The sequence below is a fragment of the Lactuca serriola genome, chromosome 7 (genome assembly GCF_051521515.1).
Source record: "Lactuca serriola cultivar US96UC23 chromosome 7, Lser_US96UC23_V15, whole genome shotgun sequence".
Taxonomy (NCBI): domain Eukaryota; kingdom Viridiplantae; phylum Streptophyta; class Magnoliopsida; order Asterales; family Asteraceae; genus Lactuca; species Lactuca serriola.
The window spans coordinates 167,293,589-167,318,427 of record NC_136414.1 but is presented as its reverse complement, the minus strand read 5'-3'; the positions used below and the strand labels follow the sequence as shown (position 1 = coordinate 167,318,427).

Below are 24,839 nucleotides of genomic sequence, written 5' to 3'. Positions count from 1 at the left end.
GTTATTGTGGTTATTGGTTTTAGATTGAATATATATATATATATATATATATATATATATATATATATATATATATATATATAATGATAATTGAAATGGATGTTCTTAAATTGAATATGTAATGATGTTTTTGGAGAAAATTTTGTATATATATATAAACGAATTGAAATGGATGTTCTTAAATTGAATATGTAATGATGTTTTTGGAGAAAATTTTGTATATATAAGGTTTGTCGCGTTAGGTATAAGTCATTGAGGCAGTAACAATTTTTTTTTTGATGCTAAAGTTAATTTTTTAGGGAAGAATGGTATTATTATGAGGCTTAAACATAAATCTAAGGAGAAAATATAAAAGCTGACAAATTTTCTGCTTTGATATCTTGATTTTGGGAGAATGTAACTCATTGAATATGAAACCAAATATAAGAACTTTATAGCCTTATGAAGTACAAACTTTGAACTACATGATAGGAAAGATTTTATGTCAATCCTATGTTAAACGAATGAGTTATGTAATTTTACAAACTTTCACAGATTATACTTAAAAGCTTGAAAGTTATAACTCATTGAATATGAAACCAAAATTGATGAAATTATAACCTAAATCAAAGTACAAACTCTAAATTATATGATAGAAAAGATTTCATGTCAATCCTAAGTTAAATGAATGAGTTGTGTAATCTTAAAAAATTTCATAGAATACACATAAAACCTGAAACTGATCCAAAACCAAGAGCCAATGTACAAAACCGGTTGAGTGTGATTTCACGTATGGAGAACCGACCGTATAGTATAGAAACAATGCCGGTCCAGACACGAGTCCCGGTCCACCCGGTTCGGATGCTCACCAAAAATATTCGTAGGTAAAACTACACTATCAAACTTCATTTTGTTGTGTAATTGGTTTTTGAAGACTTCTAACATGAAAAAAAACTTCAAAACAAATGTTTTATTATTAATAGTAGTATTTATTTAAGTTTCCCAGCTAAGACGTGGATTTCATAGATGACATCTATGAAAAAAATGATTTTTTTTTTTCAAAACTAGTTTTTTTTTTCCCTTCAGGAATTCATCTGTACAAATCCTTAAGAAAATGTCATCTGTGAGATTTTCATAGATGACAAAAAATCTCATATATATCTATGAAAATCAATGATTATTTTGATCCACTTGCTACTTTTTGTTTACATTTTTAAAGTGGATAATATTTAAACTGATTTTACTTTTTCGCAATAAACAATTATAGTTAATTAGTAGTTGAGATTAACTACTTAAATCAACGAGATTAAGAGTAATGCAGAGAGCGTTAGTGGTATCCACATATCATAATTTTATATGAATAGAAAGATAAATATTAAGAAAATACTACAAGATATTTAATTTTTTCTAAATTATTAACTTTATTATCAAGACATTGGAAAACAAAACTAATCGTATGAGTTTGATTTTTAACCATGATTGGACGACATTTCAAAATTTTTAACAATTCAATTATTGTGTGTGTATATATATATATATATATATATATATATATATATATATATATATATATATATATGTATAGGTTATAACTCGTGAGCACCATGGATTAGAATTAAATTTTTTTAAGTAAATTGTATTTATTTAGAGTTAGGTTCATATATGAAACTTAACTATTGTGTGACTACCAAACTTTAACCATTGATCTACAAAGGGGTATGATCGACATTTTCTTTTGTATTACCTAAATTAAAATAGCTGTATATATGGAAGCAATTCGAACATTTGAAAAGATAATATATTTTCGGCTGTTTAATTAGGTATAAGATTTTTTGTCATTCAAAAGTTGGCATCTATTCTTCCTTTTGATGTCATCGACATTTTTTTTCATAGGGACGACACGTTTGGGGGAGATATCATCTGATCTCAACTTCCTCTTTCTCAATTCCCTATATATCGTCATTGTTTCTCTATTCTCTTTAGAAAACGATACAACAGAGCTCGAACTGTTGCTCTTCTTATTCTGTTGTATCATTATCTCTTATGCCAGGTAAATCATCTATGTCTATCAAATTTCATTCTCTTTTGTTTTATATAATTGGGGTTTCCTTCAAATTCTCAATCCTAAGCTCGTTAATTGACGATTCATATAGTTTATTTTCTTATGTAATTTGTATATACCTCAACATATATACCCCAATACTCGATGATGCCATATATGTTTTCTGATTTCTTGTGAAAGTCCAATAAAATTGGTCATGGTGAATTTATTTGACATTTTTTTGTCATCCAAAAAGCATATTATTTTTATAGATGATTTTAGTTATAGTGTTCTAGTGTCTTGTTTTTTGTCAAAAGATTTCTATGTGGATGTTTCTATCTTAATTTTTTACTCTAGTCTATAGTAATTTTTATATGCCTTGTATGTGTTTGATGAAATGTCACAGAGAATATGGTTACATGTTTAACTATTACAACTTGTCATACTCTGATTTCGTAGTACTAGGTCCTTATGAAAATCCTTTTCTTTTATATGTGATTTATTTTTATTATTATAGAAAAACTTAATTGACATTTTGTGTGGTGAGGCTTATCAGTATTAAGACTTTAATCCGTTCGGACACATAAAAATATTGGAGTTTTACATTGAAATTTTGTGTTTCAATATATTTGTCATTTTTCATTCTTTGTCATCTGATAATACTTTATCCAACTATGAGTAAGCTCTTATCTCTTGATTTTGTATGTCTTTGTTTTATGGATGTTTGCAATTGCAGTTGACACAATGTCAAAGTATGATGGAAATAGTAAGTCAATGGAGAAAGGTGCCTCCTCTACTCGAGTCTTAGGAGTAACTGGCACATATTGTTCAATCTTTATAAACCTCATAAAAACACTGGATTCAATGCACTTCCTTCAATTTTAGAGTGAGAAATATGATTAAAAACAAGTATTTAACCAGAAAAAGGTTTGGAATACCTTCATGAACATGTCAGCCCTCTTATAATTCCCATATATTTCAAAAGTAACATCCTTCTTAACAAATCCTTCCATTTCAAATTGAGCAACACTCTACAACTACAGAATTGAGAAATAAGAGGGTTTTTAGGTTTTTTCTTGTTTACAAGGTAATTTGAATGTGTCTGTTTGTAGTGGAAGATTTTTTTTTATATATATATTTTTCATTCTCTTGAATGTTCTTTAGCTATTTTGCATCATATCATATCTTATGTGTTTTTGTGTGTTTAGGTTCAAACAATGAGATGTAAAGATAGAGGAATGGGACAACCATCAAAAAGAAAAAGGAGATTCTTAAAAAATGATGACAAATTCTTCAAAAATGACGACGAATTCTTCAAGAATGAAGACAAAATATTCTTAAAGAACGTACTATATATCATAACTTTTTGTAAATTCTTCAAAATGATGATAGATTCTTGAAAAATATAGTATAGAAGGTTGTGTATATTCTTTAAAATGTTGTATATTTTCTTGTTTTATGTTATTTATTCTCTTTCTTAACTACTGTTTCTCATTCTTTCCTTTTTTTTTTATAAAATATGATATAAAGAATACAAAGAATGCATCTATTCTCACAGAATACTCTTGCCTTTGTGAAATTCTGATTTTTTTAATTACTTTTTACATTATTATCAAGTAAATTTGTCAAATTTCCAATAAAAATTATTGTTATTTTGATGTGACTTGTTATTATTGTAATATTTATACAAGCATATTATTTAAGAATGCAATTCTCAATCAATCACAAGATTGGAGTTAGATTCTTTAAGAATGCAAGACCTATATGTGTTCACGACTATATGATCTGAAACATAGTTCTAAATTTTTTTAACACATATGGATTTGAAAAAAAAAATAGAATCATAACTCCCTAAATAATAACATCTTTCTTTCTTGGCGATGAATAAAAATGTCTATAATAACCTTATATACAAAATTTTCCTAATAAAAGCATTGTTAATATGTGATGTATGACATAGTAACTATGGTATAAATCCAATGGTCCAAATCTAGTCATACAATCACACAATAATTGCAATTCACATTTAATCCTAACTATATATATATATATATATATATATATATATATATATATATATATATATATTCCATTGTTGCCGTTTACATATTTTCCATGTTGCCCTTCTTTTAATAGAATTTTCATATTTGACTGGTCAATGGGTTTCATTGACTTTTATTATAACTACAACGTTCCAGCGCCTTTGCTATATCGTATGCTTACACAACTGCTTCCACCGATTCAATTTAGATAGATTTTCCCCTACCGTGTCTTCCTTCGGTTTCCTAACCATTCTTTATGTTAATTCTTCATTCATCACAATGGTTATCAGTTTCTCTGGAAAGCTCCTCCACCGTCATCATCTACTGGCCTTCGTACCGTTATCTTCGTTTTCCCTTTAATTGTTCTTCTTGCCCGAAGTAAACCCTCACCATCTTCATCCATCGGTGATTGTCGCTTACACCCCATTCCCGAGTTCAATTTAAGGAGAGAAAAGAGAGGAAATTGGTGGAAGTGAGAGGAAAGTAAAAGAAATTGGTGTTCCTGAGTTTCATTAAAGAAAGGAAGTGGAAGGAAATGGAATGATCACTTTCCCTCCTAACTTTCCTTCTGATATGGAAGAATTTGGAGAGAAAGAATAAAATGTTTAATTTTCCTTCCACTTCTCTCCAGCTCGGGAACACAAAGGCGAATTTTGTTTCCTTTTTTTTTTTCTCTTATTTTATCTACTTACTTTCTTTTCTTTTCTCTTCTTTTCTTTGCTACAACTCGGGAATAGGGTGTTACAGGGATGGTTGACTGACATCTGTTGGCGATTCCTCCTAATCGTCCACTGCCCTACATGGCGTCGTTCAACACCGTCGCACCCCTGCTTTGCCTTCTCTTCCACCAACGTGCCTGGATTTCCATCGTCGGCCCACTGACGCCTCATCGGCTTCTCTTTCTTCACCTCCTTTGATTCTACAAACCTAACCGGTGTGCATGTATGTGTTAATTTTTCTTCATCTTTGTATTCGAACGTCACCACAATCTACGGCAGCAGTCATTGCCTGCAGAAATCATAGTCATTGTCTGCGTCACAGTCTTTTATATCATGGTTTCATTGGCCATATAGGAGTATATAAGAAAAGTGGTTGAAGATCCAACGGAGGATGACCATTCTCAACGTAGTTCATGGCTCTCTGCAATCGAATTTCTATATGCTGATGGTAGTAACGTTCGATTACGTTCATTCTTCTATTATTAAACTTGCTAAATTGTTGATATTTGATGCCTATTTATGTGTGTTTATTCAATTCTTCCCTGAATGTACCTTTGTGCGATGTAAACTAGTATTTGAAAAATGGAAAACTTCATCAGGTATGACGATGAATGTATTCCTTAATTTACAACAATAGATGGAAAGTCATATAACTGATTTTGATTAAAAGGTATGTTATGTTTATCAATTTCATACTATAAAAACAATATATTTCCACTGGAACAACAAATTTAATAAAGTATTTGATTGTGAATTTTACTATGCTGGTTGGTCATATTTGCTCTAACAATCGCCATGGAATGTGAGTTCTCCCCTTTCTAGATTTTAGTGTTGTCTTTTCTTTTGGCAGGTTGGTCCAGTTACATTTTAAACAAAATATCAAACACATCTTGTATGGATGCTTGAACAAGTTTGTTGGATTAAATTTGGTTGTAGTTTTTTTTTTTTTCATTTCAGTTTGTCTTTTGGGCCCATTTTATGATGTATTTGTTGTTATTGATTGTTTCAGGTTAAAAAGAACACAAAAGACCTAACACATTAACATGTTGATGCTCGGTCAACGCCCAAGTGTAAAAAAGTGTCAAAGTTAATTATTTCAAATTTTATATTATGAAATTTAATGGCGTTTTTTTTTGAATTTTGATTTGTTTTCAAGTTTGATGGTGTTGCAGCTCAACCTAGATAGGGAATAAGAAGTGGTCATGTGTTACACATTCCGAATCGACTCCTAGTTTGGGGCTGTGGCCCGAATCTTGGTCATCATACATATTAGGGCTTTTGAAAAGGTAGGATCTAGGCCCATTTGGGTGCGGGTGATGTATTGGAAGTGATCCGAGTGTTCGGTTCGTGTTTTGTAGCCTAGGGGTATTTTGGTTAAGTGTCAGTTGGGCTTTTGTGAAAAATGGATTTTTTCGGAAGGTTTTAAGAAAGGTATAAGTTGATAGAACTGTAGGGCTTCTCATTACCTTTTCGTGGATATAAGGATCATCATAAACAGGTTCATAAACTCCAAGAATACGTGTGTCGTCATTTTTTGGCTAAGGAGTACATATTTATATGTTGGATTCCAAGGGTTATGGGTATAACCCAAATCCATACCCATGGGTATTATGATCCATGGTTCATGTGGCCCAAATCTTTATGTGTCCATACATAAACTTGGTCCAACATGGATCATAAGCCCAACACATATAAATATAACTAATTACCATAATTAGTCCCCATAGATTTAATTAGTCTCTTTTGATCACTAAATTAATTCCAAATTAATTCTTGATCAATACTAATTAAAACATATGATTTCATATTAATATATTAGAACTTATAATATATTAATAAATCATATATAACCTTCTCTCAAGAATCCATCCAAACAAATTGTCATGGTGTTATGCAACCCAAATGGACCATGCTATTCTCGGGTTGAGTACATACCAATAATAGTTATGGGCTTAGACATCTAATCCAACACGCTGGTCGTACCATATGTACGTTGGGCGTACTCCAATCTGTCACACCCCGACCGTCGGCGGAAACACCGGGCAGTGTAACGTCATTTCTCGTATCATAGTTATCAACTTCCTGAAAACACATGCAATTTAAAATACGTCAACATAAAGTTGGTGTGTCCACAAGTTTTGACTCCATATAAAAATAATACATTTTCCAGTTCAAAAGTATAGTTTTGAAAGTATCATTTTGACTCTCCAACGTTTAGTATATATATCCTAGGTATAAAATTTTACTTACCAAATAAGTATATACCTATAAGTATTATATATTAAAAATATAAATGTTTGTAATTCCATATAAACTAATTTGCTACGTATAAATCTTATTTCAATTATATACGAGTAAAACCGATACATATAAATCTATTTCAATTCTATACAAGTATGTAGAATAGGTATAGTGGTCTAATTAATATACAAGTAATATACCTACTAGATTCTTATACTTAGAGTATAAGTCTTTGGGAAACTTATACTTAACATTCATACTTGTATATCGACAAAGTATAATGCTTCTAAAGTTTTGCTACCATGAGTCTGTAGCTGCGACTGTATGACTTAGTCATATATCTTCTATTATTATTACAAGGATCACACATTGCGGTAGTACAAGGATTACACCTTGCGGTAGTACAAGGATCACACCTTGCGGTAGTACAAGGATCACACCTTGCGGTAGCACAAGGATCACACCGTGCGATAGTTTCCGCACGTTTCATCGACGCCGGAACAATAACAAATAAAAGGATAGTTCATCACTCGCTTTTGGTTGACTGTAGCTAACAGTCACAAGTGGGGTGGTCAACCCGTATACTAATTATACACGACTTCCTCGCTCACACGGGATTAACGAATACAGGTCAGAGGACTTTCACTAAGATCCCCAATCTTAGATGATGAATACAGTAGCTCAGGTAGACTTTGAAGACGTTCTATAGTTCTAACAACAAAAGCATTTTCGTGTCTAAAACCCTAAGTTACTAGACTATGCTTTTAAACATTACTCCTAATTTCATAACATTTAGGCAGTATAACAGCTATAACTTGAAGTAAAACTAGGTTTTATCTTGACATAAAACCAACAATAATAACATATAACACACCAGGTTTTATCTTGACATAAAACCAACAATAATAACATACTTTGAAATCAATATATATATAATTCTCGAGTATATCATCGAGGCTATATCACACATAGTATATATAGAACTCCCGAGTATAACTCAAGGTCTACATTAGTATAATAACATGCTAACAAGTTTACGATAGTTGTATGTTTTAAAAATATCATATATACTTTAGGTATATATGAGGCAAAACTACTATATCACAGTTAATATAACTATATATGTTGATATGAACATACTATCATATAAACATAATATTAACTTTTATTCAATATTTAGCATGCGTTTTCCCCCGAAAATATTAGTAAGTGGGGCCATGAAACTCACCTTGGTAGCGTGATCTATAGAATCTAAACGGTCAGAGGCTCGTCGTAGTCAAGCTCGGGAAGGGAAAACGGCCTTCGAAAACGAAAGAGAATGAAAGAAGAAGGTGTAAGGATTGAATGAACTTTGATCGATATTTATAGGGTGTTCTGTGGCCATGCACGTCGTGAACATGATAGGTTCACGTTGTGAACTTCCATGAGTCATCCCATATCCTTAACGCGCGTTTTCTAGCTCCGATTAGTGTTTGTTGACTCCTCACGTCGTGAATTTTTGATGCTCACGTCGTGAGTTCAGTCAAATTAGGGTTTCTGATAGCTGCATCTTCGGAAGGCCATAACTTTTGCATACGAACTCCGTTTTCGGCGTTCTTTATATGCACGCGTAAGTAATTCTGAGTACTACGACTTTCTTTTAGACTCAAATAGCTAATTCTAAGTCTGTTTTAAATCATTCTTGTTATAAGGCATTAGAGCGTTAGAATTTATCATAACTTCTTCACGCGAAGTCAGATTTAGATGTTCTATGTATTTTTGTAATCGTATGAACGTATACTTTGATTTATACCATAAAGTATGTATGAAAGTTCATATTTGTATTAGAATTATCATGAAATACATAGTGAGTTTACTACATTACTAGTTTAAAAAAATCACATTACATGATTAGTACAATCACATGTGATTGTTATTGACCTATTTTGACTAGTGTTACACAATCAGATCAGAATCCTATCTTAGGGTCTTGGACCTTATTGAAGCTCCTTATCTCATAACCTAACCCTAATATCTTCAGCCTCCATCCCTCTAAACCCTAGAAATTGTCCTTAATCACTCATGGTGGCATTTTGAGCTTATGGAGTCCATTTTTGGAGTGTTTGGTCCATTTTCAAGAAGGTGGAGCTTGATGCAAAGATGGGGATCAAGGGGAAGCTTATGGACCTGGCTTTTGTGACTCATTTTCAGCTTGATGAAGGTATAAAGCTTTGAACTTGATCATTGATATCTTAGATCTCTTACTAGTGAGTTTTAGTTCATTTTGGTCCCAAAGATGAGATCTATTGGTCTTGATTTCATTCCAGGAGCTTTGAGTTGCCCCTTTTAGTTTTTCTGAGGTTCAAGGTCCATAAAGTTGGTACCTTTAAAGTTTAAGACCATCCATGTTGAAGTTAAATCATTTCCATGGAAGTAGAATGTTATACTTTGAGATTTGGTCTTTTTGGGGCATGCAAAGTCACCAAGTTATTGACTTTATGGGTTTAGACGTCGTTTGGGGCTCATATCTATGGCTTGGACTTATGGCTTAAATCATTAAGTGCTTAATGACAAATGGGATTAAGAGGGAAGTATGATAGGCGTACAAGCGAGTACGCGCAGCGTACAATCCATTAAGCGAGTATGCGCAACGTACAAGCCATTAAGCGGGTATGCGCAACGTACTGTTGAGTACGCCCTGCGTACTCAGTCAGGTTGGACTTCGTATTTTGGGCTTTGGGATTGGGCCATTTCTTGGACTAGGTTGCTGTGGGCCTTCGTGGGTCATTTGGAAACAAGGTTTTGGACTAAGGAAATTTATTGGTCTTGAGTAAACGGCCATTAGAAAGGACTGGGCCCAATTTGGAAAATTGGGCCATGATTGGGCATTGATGATTATGAGATATTGGGTCGTTGGAATACCAAGAGTTTGGACTAGAATAGATGGATGGGCCTTAAGGTAAGACCATGTAGGGGTCTGGACCCAATTTGGAAAATTAGGCCATATGTTGGGCTTTGGCCAATTACTTGACTATTGGGCCTTTAGAGTGTGATTTGGACCTTGGGCTTGGAACCCAATTATTAATTGGGTATTGTTTGATGTTGGCAGTTTGAGAATCTGTCAACCAGCAGCGAGAGTTTCTTCCGTGGGACTTCAGCAGTGCCAGGTGAGTTGTCCTCACTATACTAAGGGGTCTAAGGCACCAATGTCGGCCCATTGGATATGATATCCTAACAGTGGTATTATGTTGAGTATGAGTTAGTTATGTGCTAGATGTTATCTCAGTAGGTAGATGTGTAGGACTACCTGTGTTATTACCAGATTATTTGTATGTGCATTAGTTATGTTATATGTCGAAATATTATGTGGGTTGGGTTGAGGTTATACTGCTCCGTGCGGCAGCCAACAAACCCTGGAGTATTCCAGATATGCACTGAGGGCCGGACGGGGCATGCCAGACTCATACAGAGGACTCGAGAGCATTCCAGATACGAGCTGAGGGCCGGGTAGGGCATGCCAAACTCGTAATGTGGGTTTGGGAGCATTCCAGAAACGAGCTGAGGGCCGAGTAGGGCATACCAAACTCGTACTGTGGGCTCGGTGGCAATCCAGATGTGAGCTGTAGGTCTGGAAGGCAATCCAGACTCACACTGTAGGCCCATGGATAATCCAGTCTGTAAAGCTGTGGACCCAGTACATGTTGTTAATTGTATATGTGTTAGTCGGAGTGCATCGGTATTTTGGGGGAACTCACTAAGCCTTGGGCTTACAATTTCAGTTTTTGTTTCAGGTACATCAGATGATCGCGGGAAGGCAAAGGCGTAATCGTACAGCTCCTCATGTTTATGACTTTGTTTCTGGGATACTCTGATATTATACTATTTATAGAATAAGTTTTGTAATGATTAATGGTTTTGAAACATTTTTAAAAGTTTAAATTTGACATGATTTTTATGGGTGTTACATCATGTACCTGGGAGCATGTGCATTCCTTTTGCTCAGGTAACCATAAATTGTCTGTAAATGAGAGTATATACCTGATGTATGTGATGTTTTCATTTTTATTTGTTAAAATTAGAGCGATTATAAATGAGACTTATTTTGTATTAATAATGATGATCTATTTGCCATTATGTAATTATGTTTGTAGCAAAACAGAAAAACTAATTTGGCATGAAACCAACCCTGCGTTGGAAATTTTGGTCCTTGATTCGTTAATCAAATCTACCCAGCTGTTAATAGTTTTAAATTGACCATTTTGTCCAAGTGATACACTATATCTTCGGGTTTTGTCCCAGGGGCAAAATTTCTTTGGGTTTTGTCCTAAAGGCAGAATGGTCATTTAAGGATTAAGGGACCAAAATCATTATGAAACATTAACTAAAATTGCTAAGTGATTTCTTTAGAAAAAAAAACGAAAAAACTGCTACTAAAGCTGATTTTTTTTTTTTTTTTTGCAAATTTCGTCTCTAAAGGTTTTCTTTTGCAATTTTGGTCTTTATTTTCTTTTGCAGTTTTGGTTCCATTTTTTTCATTTCTGGTCCTAAAGAAATTTTCTTTGCATTTTTGGTCCCAAAAAGTTCTCTTTTGAAATTCTGGTCTTCATTTGAAGTTTTTGTAATTTTTTTGTTATCTTCTAAGTAAAATGACGATATTACCCCTTTTTTTAATATTTGTTATTTAATTATCCTGATTTCAATAATAATAGAACTACATGATAAATAATAAAAATAATACCAAAAAGTTAAATAAAGGGTAATATAGTCATTTGAACATGAAAGAAGGACAAACATTATTATGATTCTCCAAAATAAGGAGCATATACCAATATATGTTACAAAACCATTAATTTTGATGTATTTGCATTTTTGTGTTATTATAGGCATACTAGCCTACTACTTCAATCATTTGGGGCTTTTAGGTTAATTTGATCAAATATGAGCTTACTTTAATTTAATTTATTAATGATATTGATGATTTTTTTTTGTCAGGTATGGATCACATATTTAAGAAACCGGTAAAATATCTTCAACACCAAGGAGTGAGTGAAAAAGTCATACCATTGGTAAATACAAAACTATGTTGTGCAAATGAGCAAAGTCAATGCATAGTAACAAAGTACGTTTCCAAAGTCAATTTGTAACATAATATTGTTATGCAGTAAATAACAATGTACTTTCACCTTTCATTTTTTTTTTCGTTTTTTGTATTTCCTTTTGATTTTTTTCCTAATAACTAACTTCATTACCATTAGGCGCATCACCCATTCTTAGGAGTTACATACACTAAATAGCAACATAGTTTGAATTTACATCTACTTTTTCCTTTTTTTTGCAATTTTTTTTGGTTTCTTTACCAAAAATCAAAGTACATTGCCATTTGGCACATTTTCCATATTCAGGTGAGTGGACTTGTTAATGGTCTTTATGTATCATCTGAATTTTGTTATTAAGCCTAATTACCATGTGACATGGGCTAATTTATAAATCAATCCATCAGCTGGTCAACGAATAGGTGCTACATCAGGTTTCACTTTTTAATGAGGTTTTCTTTTAACTGTTTCATTTTTCATTTGTTATAAGTTTTGGTATATTAAAAGATGCATTCGGCACAAAAAAAGGAAGATGGCCGTTTTATGAAGTTAACTTTTGTTTCTTGATTTATTTATCTCTTTACTAGCTTATTATGGGGTTTTTGAATCTTTTTATTAGCTTTTCTATTAAAACAAGCCAACATTGGAGACATCAAAGAAGCAACTATATGGTTTTTGCTTTGTTTCTTGATTATTTTCCTTTACTGAAATATAGGTATTTTGTTATCTTTCCCCGATTTGTACTATTAAATAGCAATGTACTTTGCAGTTTTGTTTTGTTTTTTTTACCAAAATCCAAAGTGCATTGCCATTTAGTTCATTTTCATATTCAGATGGTAAATGTAGGATATAGCAATGTACTTTGAATTTACACATTTTTTTAATGTTTTATGTATTTTCTTTTGATTTTTTTTTCCAAAAACCTAACTACATTGTCATTAGGTGTAATTTCCATTTTTAGGAGTAAAATGTCCTAAACATCAATGTACTTTGCATTTATACCTATTTTTTAATGTTTTTTTTTCCAATTTATTTTAATTTCTTTACCCAAAAACCAAAATACATTGCCATTTTGTTCAATTTTCCATTTCTTGGTTATAAATGTAGTAAATACCACTGTCCTTTCAAATTACAACCTTTTTTTTAAAATTTGTTTTGAATTTTTTTTCCAAAAAAAAAACCGAAAGTATCCAACGCGAAAGTGACATTTAACTATTTTACCCATTTTCTGAAGCGACGTTAATGTAATTATTTAGTAATCTCATATCTAGCATGGGGTGAGAGTTTTATAACCTTTTGTGTGCTTTGTGATGTGTTAGGTACACACCATAGAGAAAATAACTTGACCTTTACATGAAGAACGTTATTAAGAAAGCAGGAAAGCACCGGCGGTTACAGTTATAACATACGGTATAAATGTGATGAGAGATTTATCTATCGTCAGTTGAGATGTACTTTTGCTCAACTTTTCTATAAGGAGGTTGCTATCTCAACAATTTGCTTACCTTTACAACATTGTACTTAAAAAATCTCCAACGTATTATAGTGGTGTTTTTATTTTATTTTATTCTATAACATTCATATATTAGGATGTTTGCTAAGTAGATGTGCATTCGACTCTAGATTCACCTTTAATACAATCAGATATTGTTATGTGGTTTGGGAATTGCAACAAAGTTTGAGAGAGCGTCCGCAGTTTATCATTCAATATCAACGATATGTATACAAAATTACCCACGTACATGAAAACCAACTGTTCCAGAAGAGCGCTCGAAATATAAGAAATAAGTAGTCCATCATAGAATACAAATAATTTATAAACAATTGACCAAAAAAGTTACATATCTGGCCCCGCAACACGGAGTCACTCATCTAGTTATATTTATTTAATTTACTTTAGATATAATTTACAAAAATAAAATTATATTTTTCTTTTATGGTGTTATTGTAAATGTAGATAACTAAAGGATGTAATTATACATCCGCCCCATATTTATTGTCCATTTTTTATTTTTAAAGTCTTTATTCTTCAACTTCGATCTTCAATTTTTTTTTTTATTGTAATATATAATATTTGATTCAAAATATATGAATGAATTGTTTTTTAAATGTATTTTCATTATTATAAGTTTCATCAAGCAATATATAACACAAATCAAAAAATATTTAAAGTCAAAGTTAAAAAAATAAAAACTTCGAAAGTCAAAATTGGATAATAAATATGAGACAAACAGTTTTATTACTAAATAATATAAAAATAACATAATTAATAAAAAAAATCTTTCATGTTTCGATGATTTATCTTTTAGTGAATGAGATGATTATTATTTTTTGAACATCCATAAAAATAAATCTTCCGTAAAATTTTCTGAACTACTTTAATTATTTAATGATTCAATCTTTTTGTTCGTTAAAAATACAAATAATTCATTTCTCACTCTTCTCACGTAACCTTTTGCTTCTCATGGAAATTAAACTAAAAGAAAAGTGCCGCCTAAAAAGAATTTGGACAAAACTTCAAAAATGATATATGTGGTATGTATTTTTTCAGAAATTTAGTCAAAACCTCTAATTTTTTTTTGTTGATGGTACTTTTGGGTTAGTTTGTATGTGGAAATGGTTCATCCTAAAATAAAAATGACTATTATAACATTTATTTTTATTTATATATTTTTTAATATCTACTTTAATTTTTAATTATTAAAACAATAGAAAATTGTCCTTTTAATTGTTTTAATTATTAAAAACCATTTGAAAAACGTTTTCTTTTTTAAAAAGATTTGGGATTGGGATTCCAATTCAAAATAATCGATTCGTGACTAATTTAATCTTTTAGTTTTATCAATGCAGATTAAGTTTTGCGGAACTCATTACAATTCTTTACGAGCTTTAGCCGAATTCAATACAATAAAGCTTAAATCGAACTGAGCTCGAGCTCAAATCACGCATAACTTAAACGAGTCCGGTTAGATTTGGGCTTGGCTCGACCCGTTTGCTCCCCTATTACCATTTAACAAAATCCAATGAAATATTTATTGTTTTATCTAAGACGATACAATAAAAGCCATTATATTTATATTTCTATTTCCGCTTTAACATTTGATAAAAGTGACATTACTTTTCATTAATACTTCCTAAAATAGAAACTAACTTTTTAAAATAACTTCTAATTTATTTAAATGGTAGATGTTACTATAACATGTTAAACCAATAAATAAGAAACAATTTCATAAAATATGTAATACCATGAAGATCATTAAGAAGCCATGTTAATTTTAACGTCTTTTAAAACATAAATAAAGGATCGTAGTGATCATAATAATTTTATTTTTACAAAATATAAGTGGCTTTCATTAACCAATTTGTGTATATATTACTCATTCAGTCTTTTGTCTTGTTAGGAATATTTATTCCTTGCAAAGTTTGTCTATTTTTTTCATCAACCATAGCAACATATTTGTGAGGTGATATTTGTTTGCAAGTTTCATTTTCTGAAAATATTGATCATTTTAATATTAAATTTATTTATTAAGTTTAAAATGTTATTTATATTTTCCAAAATATACCTATATGAATTGACCACCGGCCATGTGTCCTCCTGCTACCACCTGGTACGTCACGTGAAAAACGATCTTCTCATGGTGGTGATCGGTGAGGATTTAATTGTTTAATAAGAAAAATATCTTGTATAATAAAAGATGAGTATTCATTTAAGTTTAAAAAGGTGTTTGGATTTGTATTTCAAAAATAACTAAGAATTTGCTCGTAATATATTGCGGCGTCATCAATGTGTGTAGCAAGTTAGAATTTGGACGATGATATCGATAAAAGTTAAGTATCATTGTATTTATTGGTATTGGTAAATAAGTAACACGATCAGTACTACTGGTTAATTTTACTTTATATCGTCAAATTTGTTATGTTTAACCAAACTCATAATAACATACATAGTACGAAAATATACATAAAATTTACATCGACATTTGAAGAAACTCGAATATTACCGATACGTACATACACATAGCTGAATAAGTAAGGTTTTTTTTTTTTTTATTTTTTATTTTTTTTATTTTAAACTTAACGAACTTAAGTTCAAATAATCAAAAGAATATTATATTTGATCCGACTTATACGTATGAAACATACATAAAAATATCGTAAACAAATACGAATATACCGACACGTAAATAAAAAAAACAAGTAACGTTGGACCATATAGACTTTCGAATATCTGATCCTACCCTAAGCCCTAATCAATAAGAACAGAATATAAGACCAAATCAAACATTCTCGGGCTATAAGATCTTAATTATGTATAATCGTGATACATACATAAGTAACTACAATAATGATGTCAATCTCATATAATGAAAACCATAGGCTAATAGACATCATGTAATCAGACAATTCTATCATATAATTCCTGAAGATCCTTAGCCTAGTACTAGCATACTGTTCTAACATATCACAATATCAAATAACTATATGATATTTTGGGGTCTACTTACTGGCTTCGACTAATCGTACACCCTGCATCCTCCATTTTCTTATTTTGAAAACCATTTTTAAAATTTATTTTTGAAAACCCCTCCTTGGTTTGAGACTGGATTCCCACAAATGTTCCTCCAATTCACCCAGTATGTAATCAATAAACATATCATGCCATAACCGGATACAATCCATAAAGGGCCGGCCTTGGTGCCTTAGACCCTGTTGATATAGTGAGGATAACTCACCCCGCAACTGTCGGCTCGAAAGATAAGTTCAAACTCTCGGATCACGGCCACAAACTCCACCACCTATATTCACCATAGAACCATACTTGTAAATTTCCAATTTCCCAAAATGCCCCCGAAGTCAAATAGTCAACCCTTGGTCAAAGTCAAAGTCAATGATCAAGATCAACAGTCCATGTTGACCCGAATCGTCGAGTGCAGTCACTGACTCGTTGAGCCCTTCTAGAACTCAAGTAGTCGTGAAAAACCCCCCACTGACTCGTCGAGTTTCTCTACAACCCGTTGAGTTCATGCGTGCCAAAAGTCGGGAAAAACCTAGCTAACTCGCCGAGTCACCCTACTGACTCACCGAGTCCACGACAATCTTCATCGGACTCGCCGAGTTGACCATGCAACTCGTCGAGTCCCTTCAGTCCATATCCATACAGATGCTTATTAAGCCATCTTAAGGTTCCATATTGCAGATCCAGCTTCCCAAGGCATGTTTATCACGTAAAGTTGCAAACTTTACGTGCATGCAAGGCTCTAAAGTCTTATAATGACAAAACCAAGCTTATAATGGAGTTCTACACTTGTGGAGAGGTTCACACTTGCTAAACCTGAAAGCTTTACGGACTTAGAGGCCAAAGAGAGTTCAGATATGAAGTTACAACTTCAGATCTTAGCTCATACCCAAAAATAACTTCCTATTATGCTAGAAAAGCCCTAACTTTAACCAAATGAGATCTAGAATGAAATGAGGTCAAAGTAACGACTTGATACCTTCCAAAAGTTGCCAGCTGAGGTAGATATCAGATCCCCACAAGTTCCTTGCTTCTAGCTACTTATTCTCCAAGCTCTTTTTACAAAGGTCCACCTTCCAAAGCTTAAAACACATAAGGATGAAGCACACACACGTATTAGGGTTTGCCGGACTCTTAAGAGGCTGTAAGGGGGCTGAAGGAGGCTTATGATCCTTTAAATAGGGTGCAAAACCCCGAAAACTAGGGTTTCATCCTCCAACCCCTACTCGTCAAGTCCTATCTTGGACTCGGCAAGTAGGTCACTTAAACACGTAGCCCAACCCGCTTCTACTCGACGAGTTAGGGCATCTAACTCGTCGAGTAGACCATGCAATTTATGAAAATTAAAGTTATAAAATTATCACCTGAGAGTCGGGGCGTTACATGTGGAGGCACCTAGGGTTTATGGAATTCGACGACTTCTTAAGGGGTGATATTTATGGCATGAGATTGAGAGAGATGGAGGATAAATATACTTAGGGTTTCAGATAAAAAGAGATGGAATGGATAGGGATTTTGTTAAACAAAAGACGAAAGTGGTGGGGATTGCTGCTCTTCCTCGTTGCTAGATGGTAGCCATTGGTGGCTGTGAAGGTTGCTGACATCGACGATTAATAGTGGAGACAGGGGCAGACGGTTACCATCATCTGAATCGAAACTCACCACTACAGTCGGACCTTCAACAAAATAGGAGACCACCATGAGCCATAGTCGAACACATTCACTCAAGCCACACATAGCCAGCTGTTAGAGAAGGTAGAATTGGTGGCGGTGGTGGTGTCGGGGATTGGTGGCTGTAAAGGTTGCCACTCTTCTGGATGAATAGAGAGTTAGAGATCAACCTTAGAAGATATGTTAATATAGCTCATGTTTAACCGATTCAAATGGTTGAAAGTAAGGTTTGACCGATTCAAACGACTAAAAGTGAGGAATACTATTCAAACGTCAAACCATCCATGGATTCTTATGTTGACTTTTTCAAATGTTGATTAAAATAAGATTCGTGATTTTTTAATGCATAAAATTATTATACATATTGCATAAGGGCTTATATATCTTAAAATTCAGCATTTGATCAAATTTGCATAATAAGAAATATGGATATATACCACAAAACTGTTATTAACAATTCAGTTGTTCACAGGTGAATATTACACGGTTAGGAGAGCCCACGTTCACAATAAGTGCTTTTTATTAGCTTTTTTTTTTTAGCAAAAAAGCTAATGGACAATGAAAAAGAAACTATTATAGGAATTTTTTCAAACAACTTTTTTTAAAATAACTTATTAGTTAACAAACTATTATTATGTCACTTTTTAATGATTTGGTGAATTTGATATGTTTTCAACCTATTGTAAATAAATATCTATACAAACAATACATAAAATAGCAAACTAAAAAAAGTTAAATTATGATAGAGATAAAATGAGTTTTTATATTTTAAAACTCAAACATTACAAATGACCCACAATAAATTAGTAATACCAACAAATAAAACTTAAATATTTTTTTATATGATAAATCATTAAATTATTTTATTAATGTTTTATTTGAGGTTACAAATACAACTAAAGAAACCAAACGATTTTCGTTCTTTTTTACTTTATTATATATTTTTCTCGTTAATCGTAAAATGAATCTTTTGTTATTGTTATTTTTTAATATTATGTTATTATTCGGTCAACCAGATTTTTCTAAGAACCGCTAGTTCAATCATGTTTAGAAATCGACGTAAAATCGGTGATAGTTGAACCGCTCCCTCCCTTGGTTTTCGGTCCAACCGATTCGACCGGCCGGTTCAAACCGGTTTTTAAAACATTGCTTCTAACCATTATTTCTTACACCATTGTTTTCTCATTATTTCTTACACCATTCTTTTCTCATTCTATACACAAAATACACACAATATTTTCACAACCAAAACCATGGATCCCAACCAAAATACCCACCCAAACTATAAAAATCACAAACCCGATAACGTTTTTGCGTTAGATACAATCCTTCGATAATTCTCGACCATGGAATCACCTCAAGGTGGTTTTGTCAAATTGCTTTAAACAGGTTCCCTTATTCAACAAACAACACTTTTCCAACAACAATATCAAACTTTTCCGGCCTTCCAACAACAACTTTTACAATATCAAGCTTTCCAAAAATTCCAACAACAACAATCACAAGCACGCCCATCACAACCCTCTCATTCGCTGAAGTTTACTTCGGAAACTCAACTTTCACCACCACCTCAACCTAAAAAGAAAAAAAGGAAAAAAAAACGGCCGGACCCACCACCACCCAAGAAAGGGCCCCACGGAGAAGAAGAAAAGCTAGCAGAGGCATGAATTTCGGCTTCCCAAGACCCAATTGAAGGCGATAGTCAAACTTACAGTTGTTTCGGGGTGAAAATTCGTGTGGTGTTTTATGATTTAATGAGAAGTGAAAACCGAAATCTCGATTAAATTAGCTCGAAGTGGCGCGATATTCGGCTAAAATGCACCAAATTTGGAGGAATTTACAACAACCTCCTAAACATACGAAAATGATGGTCAAACGATTTCGATGTCTTAAAGGTGGCTAGCAGAGGCATGGATTTCGGCTTCCCAAGACCCAATTGAAGGCGATAGTCAAACATACGTTTTTTTGGGAGAAAGTTTGTGCGGTGTTTTATGAGTTAACGAGAAGTGAAAACCAAAATCCCGATCAAATTAGCTCGAAGTGGCGCGATATTCGACTAAACTGCACCGAATTTGGAGGAATTTACAACAACCTCCTAAACATACGAAAGAACGGGTCAAACGATTTTAATGTCTTAAAGGCGGCTTTGGACCAATTTGAAAAAAATAACGCCAACCCACAAAGCTTTTCCGTATGTGAAACCGTGACTAACGTAGAAAGATGCTCCAAAATGGAAAGAGCAAATGGAATGAAGTTCACAATCTTCCGGTTCAAAGCGTTTAAGAAACCCCGATGCAACTTCCCAATAATCGAACGGACGAACACACTTCAACATCAACGATGATCCGTTCGATAGTGAAGATGAGCAACCTCTTCGTCGGCCTGTTGGAAGAAATAAAGCAAAAAAGTGGCTTCAACGGCTTCGGGATATAGTGTTATGGATCAATTTGGAGAGAAATTTGATCGTTATGTACACGTTCAAGAAACGAAGACGAAGATGTTGAGTCGGGTATAACAAAAAATGATAGAAACACAGTCGGTGATTCAAACAAAAACCGATAGAGAAATATTGAAAAAGAAAGCGGACGACCTCGAAGACGAATATTTGGAGCTATTTCTCGCAATAAATGAGTCCGTTTGAGTCCGATGTAGGAATACGGGATAATTTTTTTAGTTAAACTTGGTAATTTTAGGTTTTTTATATTTCATGTTTTTTTTTATTTTAATTAATGTAATTTTTATTTTCAATGTAATCTTTATTTTTCTTATTTTAATTAATGTAATTTTTATTTTTAAGTTAGTTTTATTATTTTTATTTTAATTATTGTAATTTTTATTTTTAATGTTATTTTTTTTATTTTAATTAATGTAATTTGGTATTTTAAATTAATGAAAGCCGGTAGTTTAAAAAAATTATATTATTTCTATGTATTTTTTATTTAAATTTAATTAAACAAATGAGATAAAGTGATGTGTTTAGTAATAAGTATCTTACCGTTAATAATACAGAATGTGGTGATGATATGAGATCCAACCATCCAATACGTAAAACTGTATTAATTTTTTGTGTAGGGTTACTTATGATATTTATATAAATATCGTATATTTTCACGTAAATTATTACATTATATCATCCAGTTTTCATTATACACTTGAACAGGGGATACAAAATAACACAGCGAACACAGTTCTCTGATATACACTATGAATCTTCCTTCTTTCTCTACTACTCTACACATATCAACTGGATCTTCACAAATGTCTTCAAAGATGATAACAATGAGCAGAATAACATCATCATCATCGTCTCCACCGCCGGTGAAGACATCAATAACGTCGCAACCGACTTCATTACCGATCCGTACAGTCCCCGGCAGCTACGGATTGCCGTTGATTGGACCGTTCATTGACCGGCTTAACTACGCCTGGTTTCAAGGCTCCGAAGATTTTTTCCGGAAGAGGATTGAGAAGAATCAGAGCACGGTATTCCGGACGAATGTTCCGCCGTCGTTCCCGTTTTTTCTCGCTAATCCGAACGTCGTCGCGGTGCTAGATTGCAAATCCTTTGCTCATATGTTTGATATGGAACTCGTGGAGAAGAAGGACATTCTCGTCGGTGATTTCATGCCTAGCACTAAATTCACCGGAGATCGGCGTGTTTGTGCATATCTGGATACAGCTGAGCCTCAACATGAACAGGTATGATTCGATTTCACAGCATTTCGCGTCAATTTACATATGATTTTGTTCAATTTAGGGCTATTCAGAACACAAAATTGGACGAGCTTATTCAAATCTGCATCAATTTTAGAGAATTAAAAACACAGTAATTTTGCATATTTGACCTGTAAATCATTTTCCCAAATCTGCAGCAAATCTACCAGCTCACAGCCTTCACATTTGATGTCCCCTCAGAATAAAGAAATTAAGATCAGCTTAATAAAAAACAACAATAATTTTATATTTAGACTAATTATCTAAGGATTCAATGAACATTGATGGTTGAAGTACGATGTTTTTTGTAAATCGATCGCTTTCGTTAGAATACCACCTTATCTCTATTCCTCTAACACTAAAAATCTCCACCATATATATGTTTAATATCTAAAATCATTCACATATTTTCTGATGATATTTTATAGCACTGATTGATAGAAATATACCACGAAAATTTGATTCACATGTTTTGCATACCTACTGACAAAATAGCAGGCATTTCACATGTAGGTAAAATTGATAAAACTATTTTTGTATATTTTCGCCTTAAGGTTGAAAGATTTACATTTGAGCTTCTTGGTAATGCATTTTTTGTTTTTTTTTTTTTTTTCGTTTTCATCACATTTATTTATGGTGTAACAAGTTATGAAAATATCACATGTGAAAATAATCAAATTTTCGTAATTAGGTGGCATGTTATAATTGATGGTGAAGTAAGTTATCTATGTCTTGTCAAAAAAAAAATGTTTAGCTTTTTATATCTCTTGTATTTCTTTTTAGTTTATTTTTTTATTTTATTTTGTCTAGTAGACTATTTTATTTTGGTTTTCAATTTCAAAATCCGATATAAAATCAGCATAATTATAAAAACAATTAGTAACTATAGTGTTTATTATTCGGAAGAATTTGAAAAGATATTTTGGTGGGTCCGGCTTTCATTTTTTCATGCAAATTAAATCATATGTTGGCCTCTTGTTTTGTTGCATTTATCATTTTTGAGATTCATATCATATGTACAAGCAATCAAAGCACGTGATATTCGTGTCATTCGATTTCTGATTTCCTTTTCTAAAATACTACAAATAAATCTTAATCATGTGCAACAATGAGCTAAGCTAGATATTTACGTATAACGTTTTCATCGTTCAATTAAAAATAAACTAAAGGTTTAACCGTTTAAATATAAAACAAGCCATCGTGAAAAAAGACAATTAAAATCTTATCTAATTTAATTTAATTCACATGTTTTGAGAATTTAATTTTTCATTGATAATGACACAGATAAAAAACTTCACAATGGACATACTCAAACGAAGCTCCACCATATGGATCCCAACCCTAACAACCTTACTAGACACCATGTTTGATACCATTGAATCCCAACTACCCTCGGGTCCGGTCAACTACCTCATACCAATCCAAAAATTCAACTTCTCCTTCTTATCGCGTGTCATCGCCGGAGCCAACCCGGAAAACTCACCGGACATGGCCGCCAACGGTTACATCCGAATGGACCGGTGGCTCGCAGTTCAACTCCTCCCAACCGTCCCAATCACCGCCTTCCAACCGCTAGTAGAAATCTTCCTCCATTCCTTCCCTTACCCTCATTTCCTTGTAAGCAACGACTACAATAAACTCTACGAATTCATCGAGAAAGAGGGCAAAGACGTCATTTCACGTGGCCAAACCGACTTTAACCTAACCAAAGAAGACACAATTCATAATCTCTTATTCACCCTCGGCTTCAACGCGTTCGGCGGTTTCTCGATATTTTTCCCGAGTCTTTTATCTGCGTTAGGATCCGCTGACCGCCGGATCCAGGAAAATCTCCGACAGGAAGTCAGAGAAAAAACCGGATCCGGTTTAACCTTCAGGGCCGTAAACGAAATGGAACTGGTTCAGTCTTTCGTTTACGAAACCCTGAGACTCAACCCGCCCGTACCGTTACAGTACGGGCGGGCAAGGAAGGACTTCAACCTCTCTTCCCATGACTCGGTTTTCAACATCAAAAAAGGTGAACTCCTTTGTGGGTTCCAACCTTTGGTGATGAAAGACCCGAAAATATTTGATGACCCAGAGAGTTTTATTGCGGATCGGTTTATGAACAAGGGGAAAGAGTTGTTGACTTATTTGTATTGGTCAAACGGGCCACAAAACGGGACCCCAAGTGCTTCGAACAAACAGTGTGCGGGAAAAGACTTTGTTACCCTTACGGCGTCAATGTTTCTCGCACACTTGCTTATGCGGTATGATTCGGTTACGATCGCGGATGGTTCGTTTTCGGTCCTTGAAAAAGCAAAGCAATGAGTGTAAAAAGTTTGAAGTGCTTTTAGGAGTTTTTTTTTTTTTTTTTTTTTTTTTTTTTTTTTTTTTTTTTTTTGATGTATGCTTTTTAAAGTACTTAAATTTGTATATTAATGTTGTGAACTTTTGTGACTTTGAGAATCTCTTTGCAAGATAAATAAAGCATCTCTGATTTGAAGTTTATGAGATTCGAACCTAACAACCAGTGTATTTTACAATGATGGAATCCGGTTTATCATGTTGAATTCATAAATGGTGGGATAAAATAGATTGTCTTGGCAACCAGCTAAACCAACTAATCCTTTATTTATTAAAAAAAAAGGTATTTATTCTTTACATATCCGATCCAGCTATTACAATTTTTTATTATTATTAGCAATCATAAAATATATAAACAATTTATTTTATTTTATTTTAAAGTCGACTAAAGTTTTATTATTTCTTTTATTTTTTGTTTTAGGATTAAAAGGAACATATTATTTTTTTCCAGCGTCAATTTTATATAGGAAAAAACAACGTATTTTGGTGCATTTT

The 24,839-nt window shown here is 32.9% G+C and overlaps 1 protein-coding gene across 1 annotated transcript; it reads left to right on the top strand.

Moving 5' to 3' along the window:
• The first annotated feature begins 21,419 nt into the window (after nucleotides 1-21,419).
• Nucleotides 21,420-24,488, top strand: HPL1 (hydroperoxide lyase 1). Its single transcript, XM_079008965.1, has 2 exons — nucleotides 21,420-21,983; nucleotides 23,283-24,488. Exons 1-2 carry the CDS (start codon nucleotides 21,489-21,491, stop codon nucleotides 24,306-24,308), a joined length of 1,521 nt encoding a protein of 506 aa, XP_078865091.1. The 5' UTR covers nucleotides 21,420-21,488; the 3' UTR covers nucleotides 24,309-24,488.
• The last annotated feature ends 351 nt before the right edge of the window (nucleotides 24,489-24,839 follow it).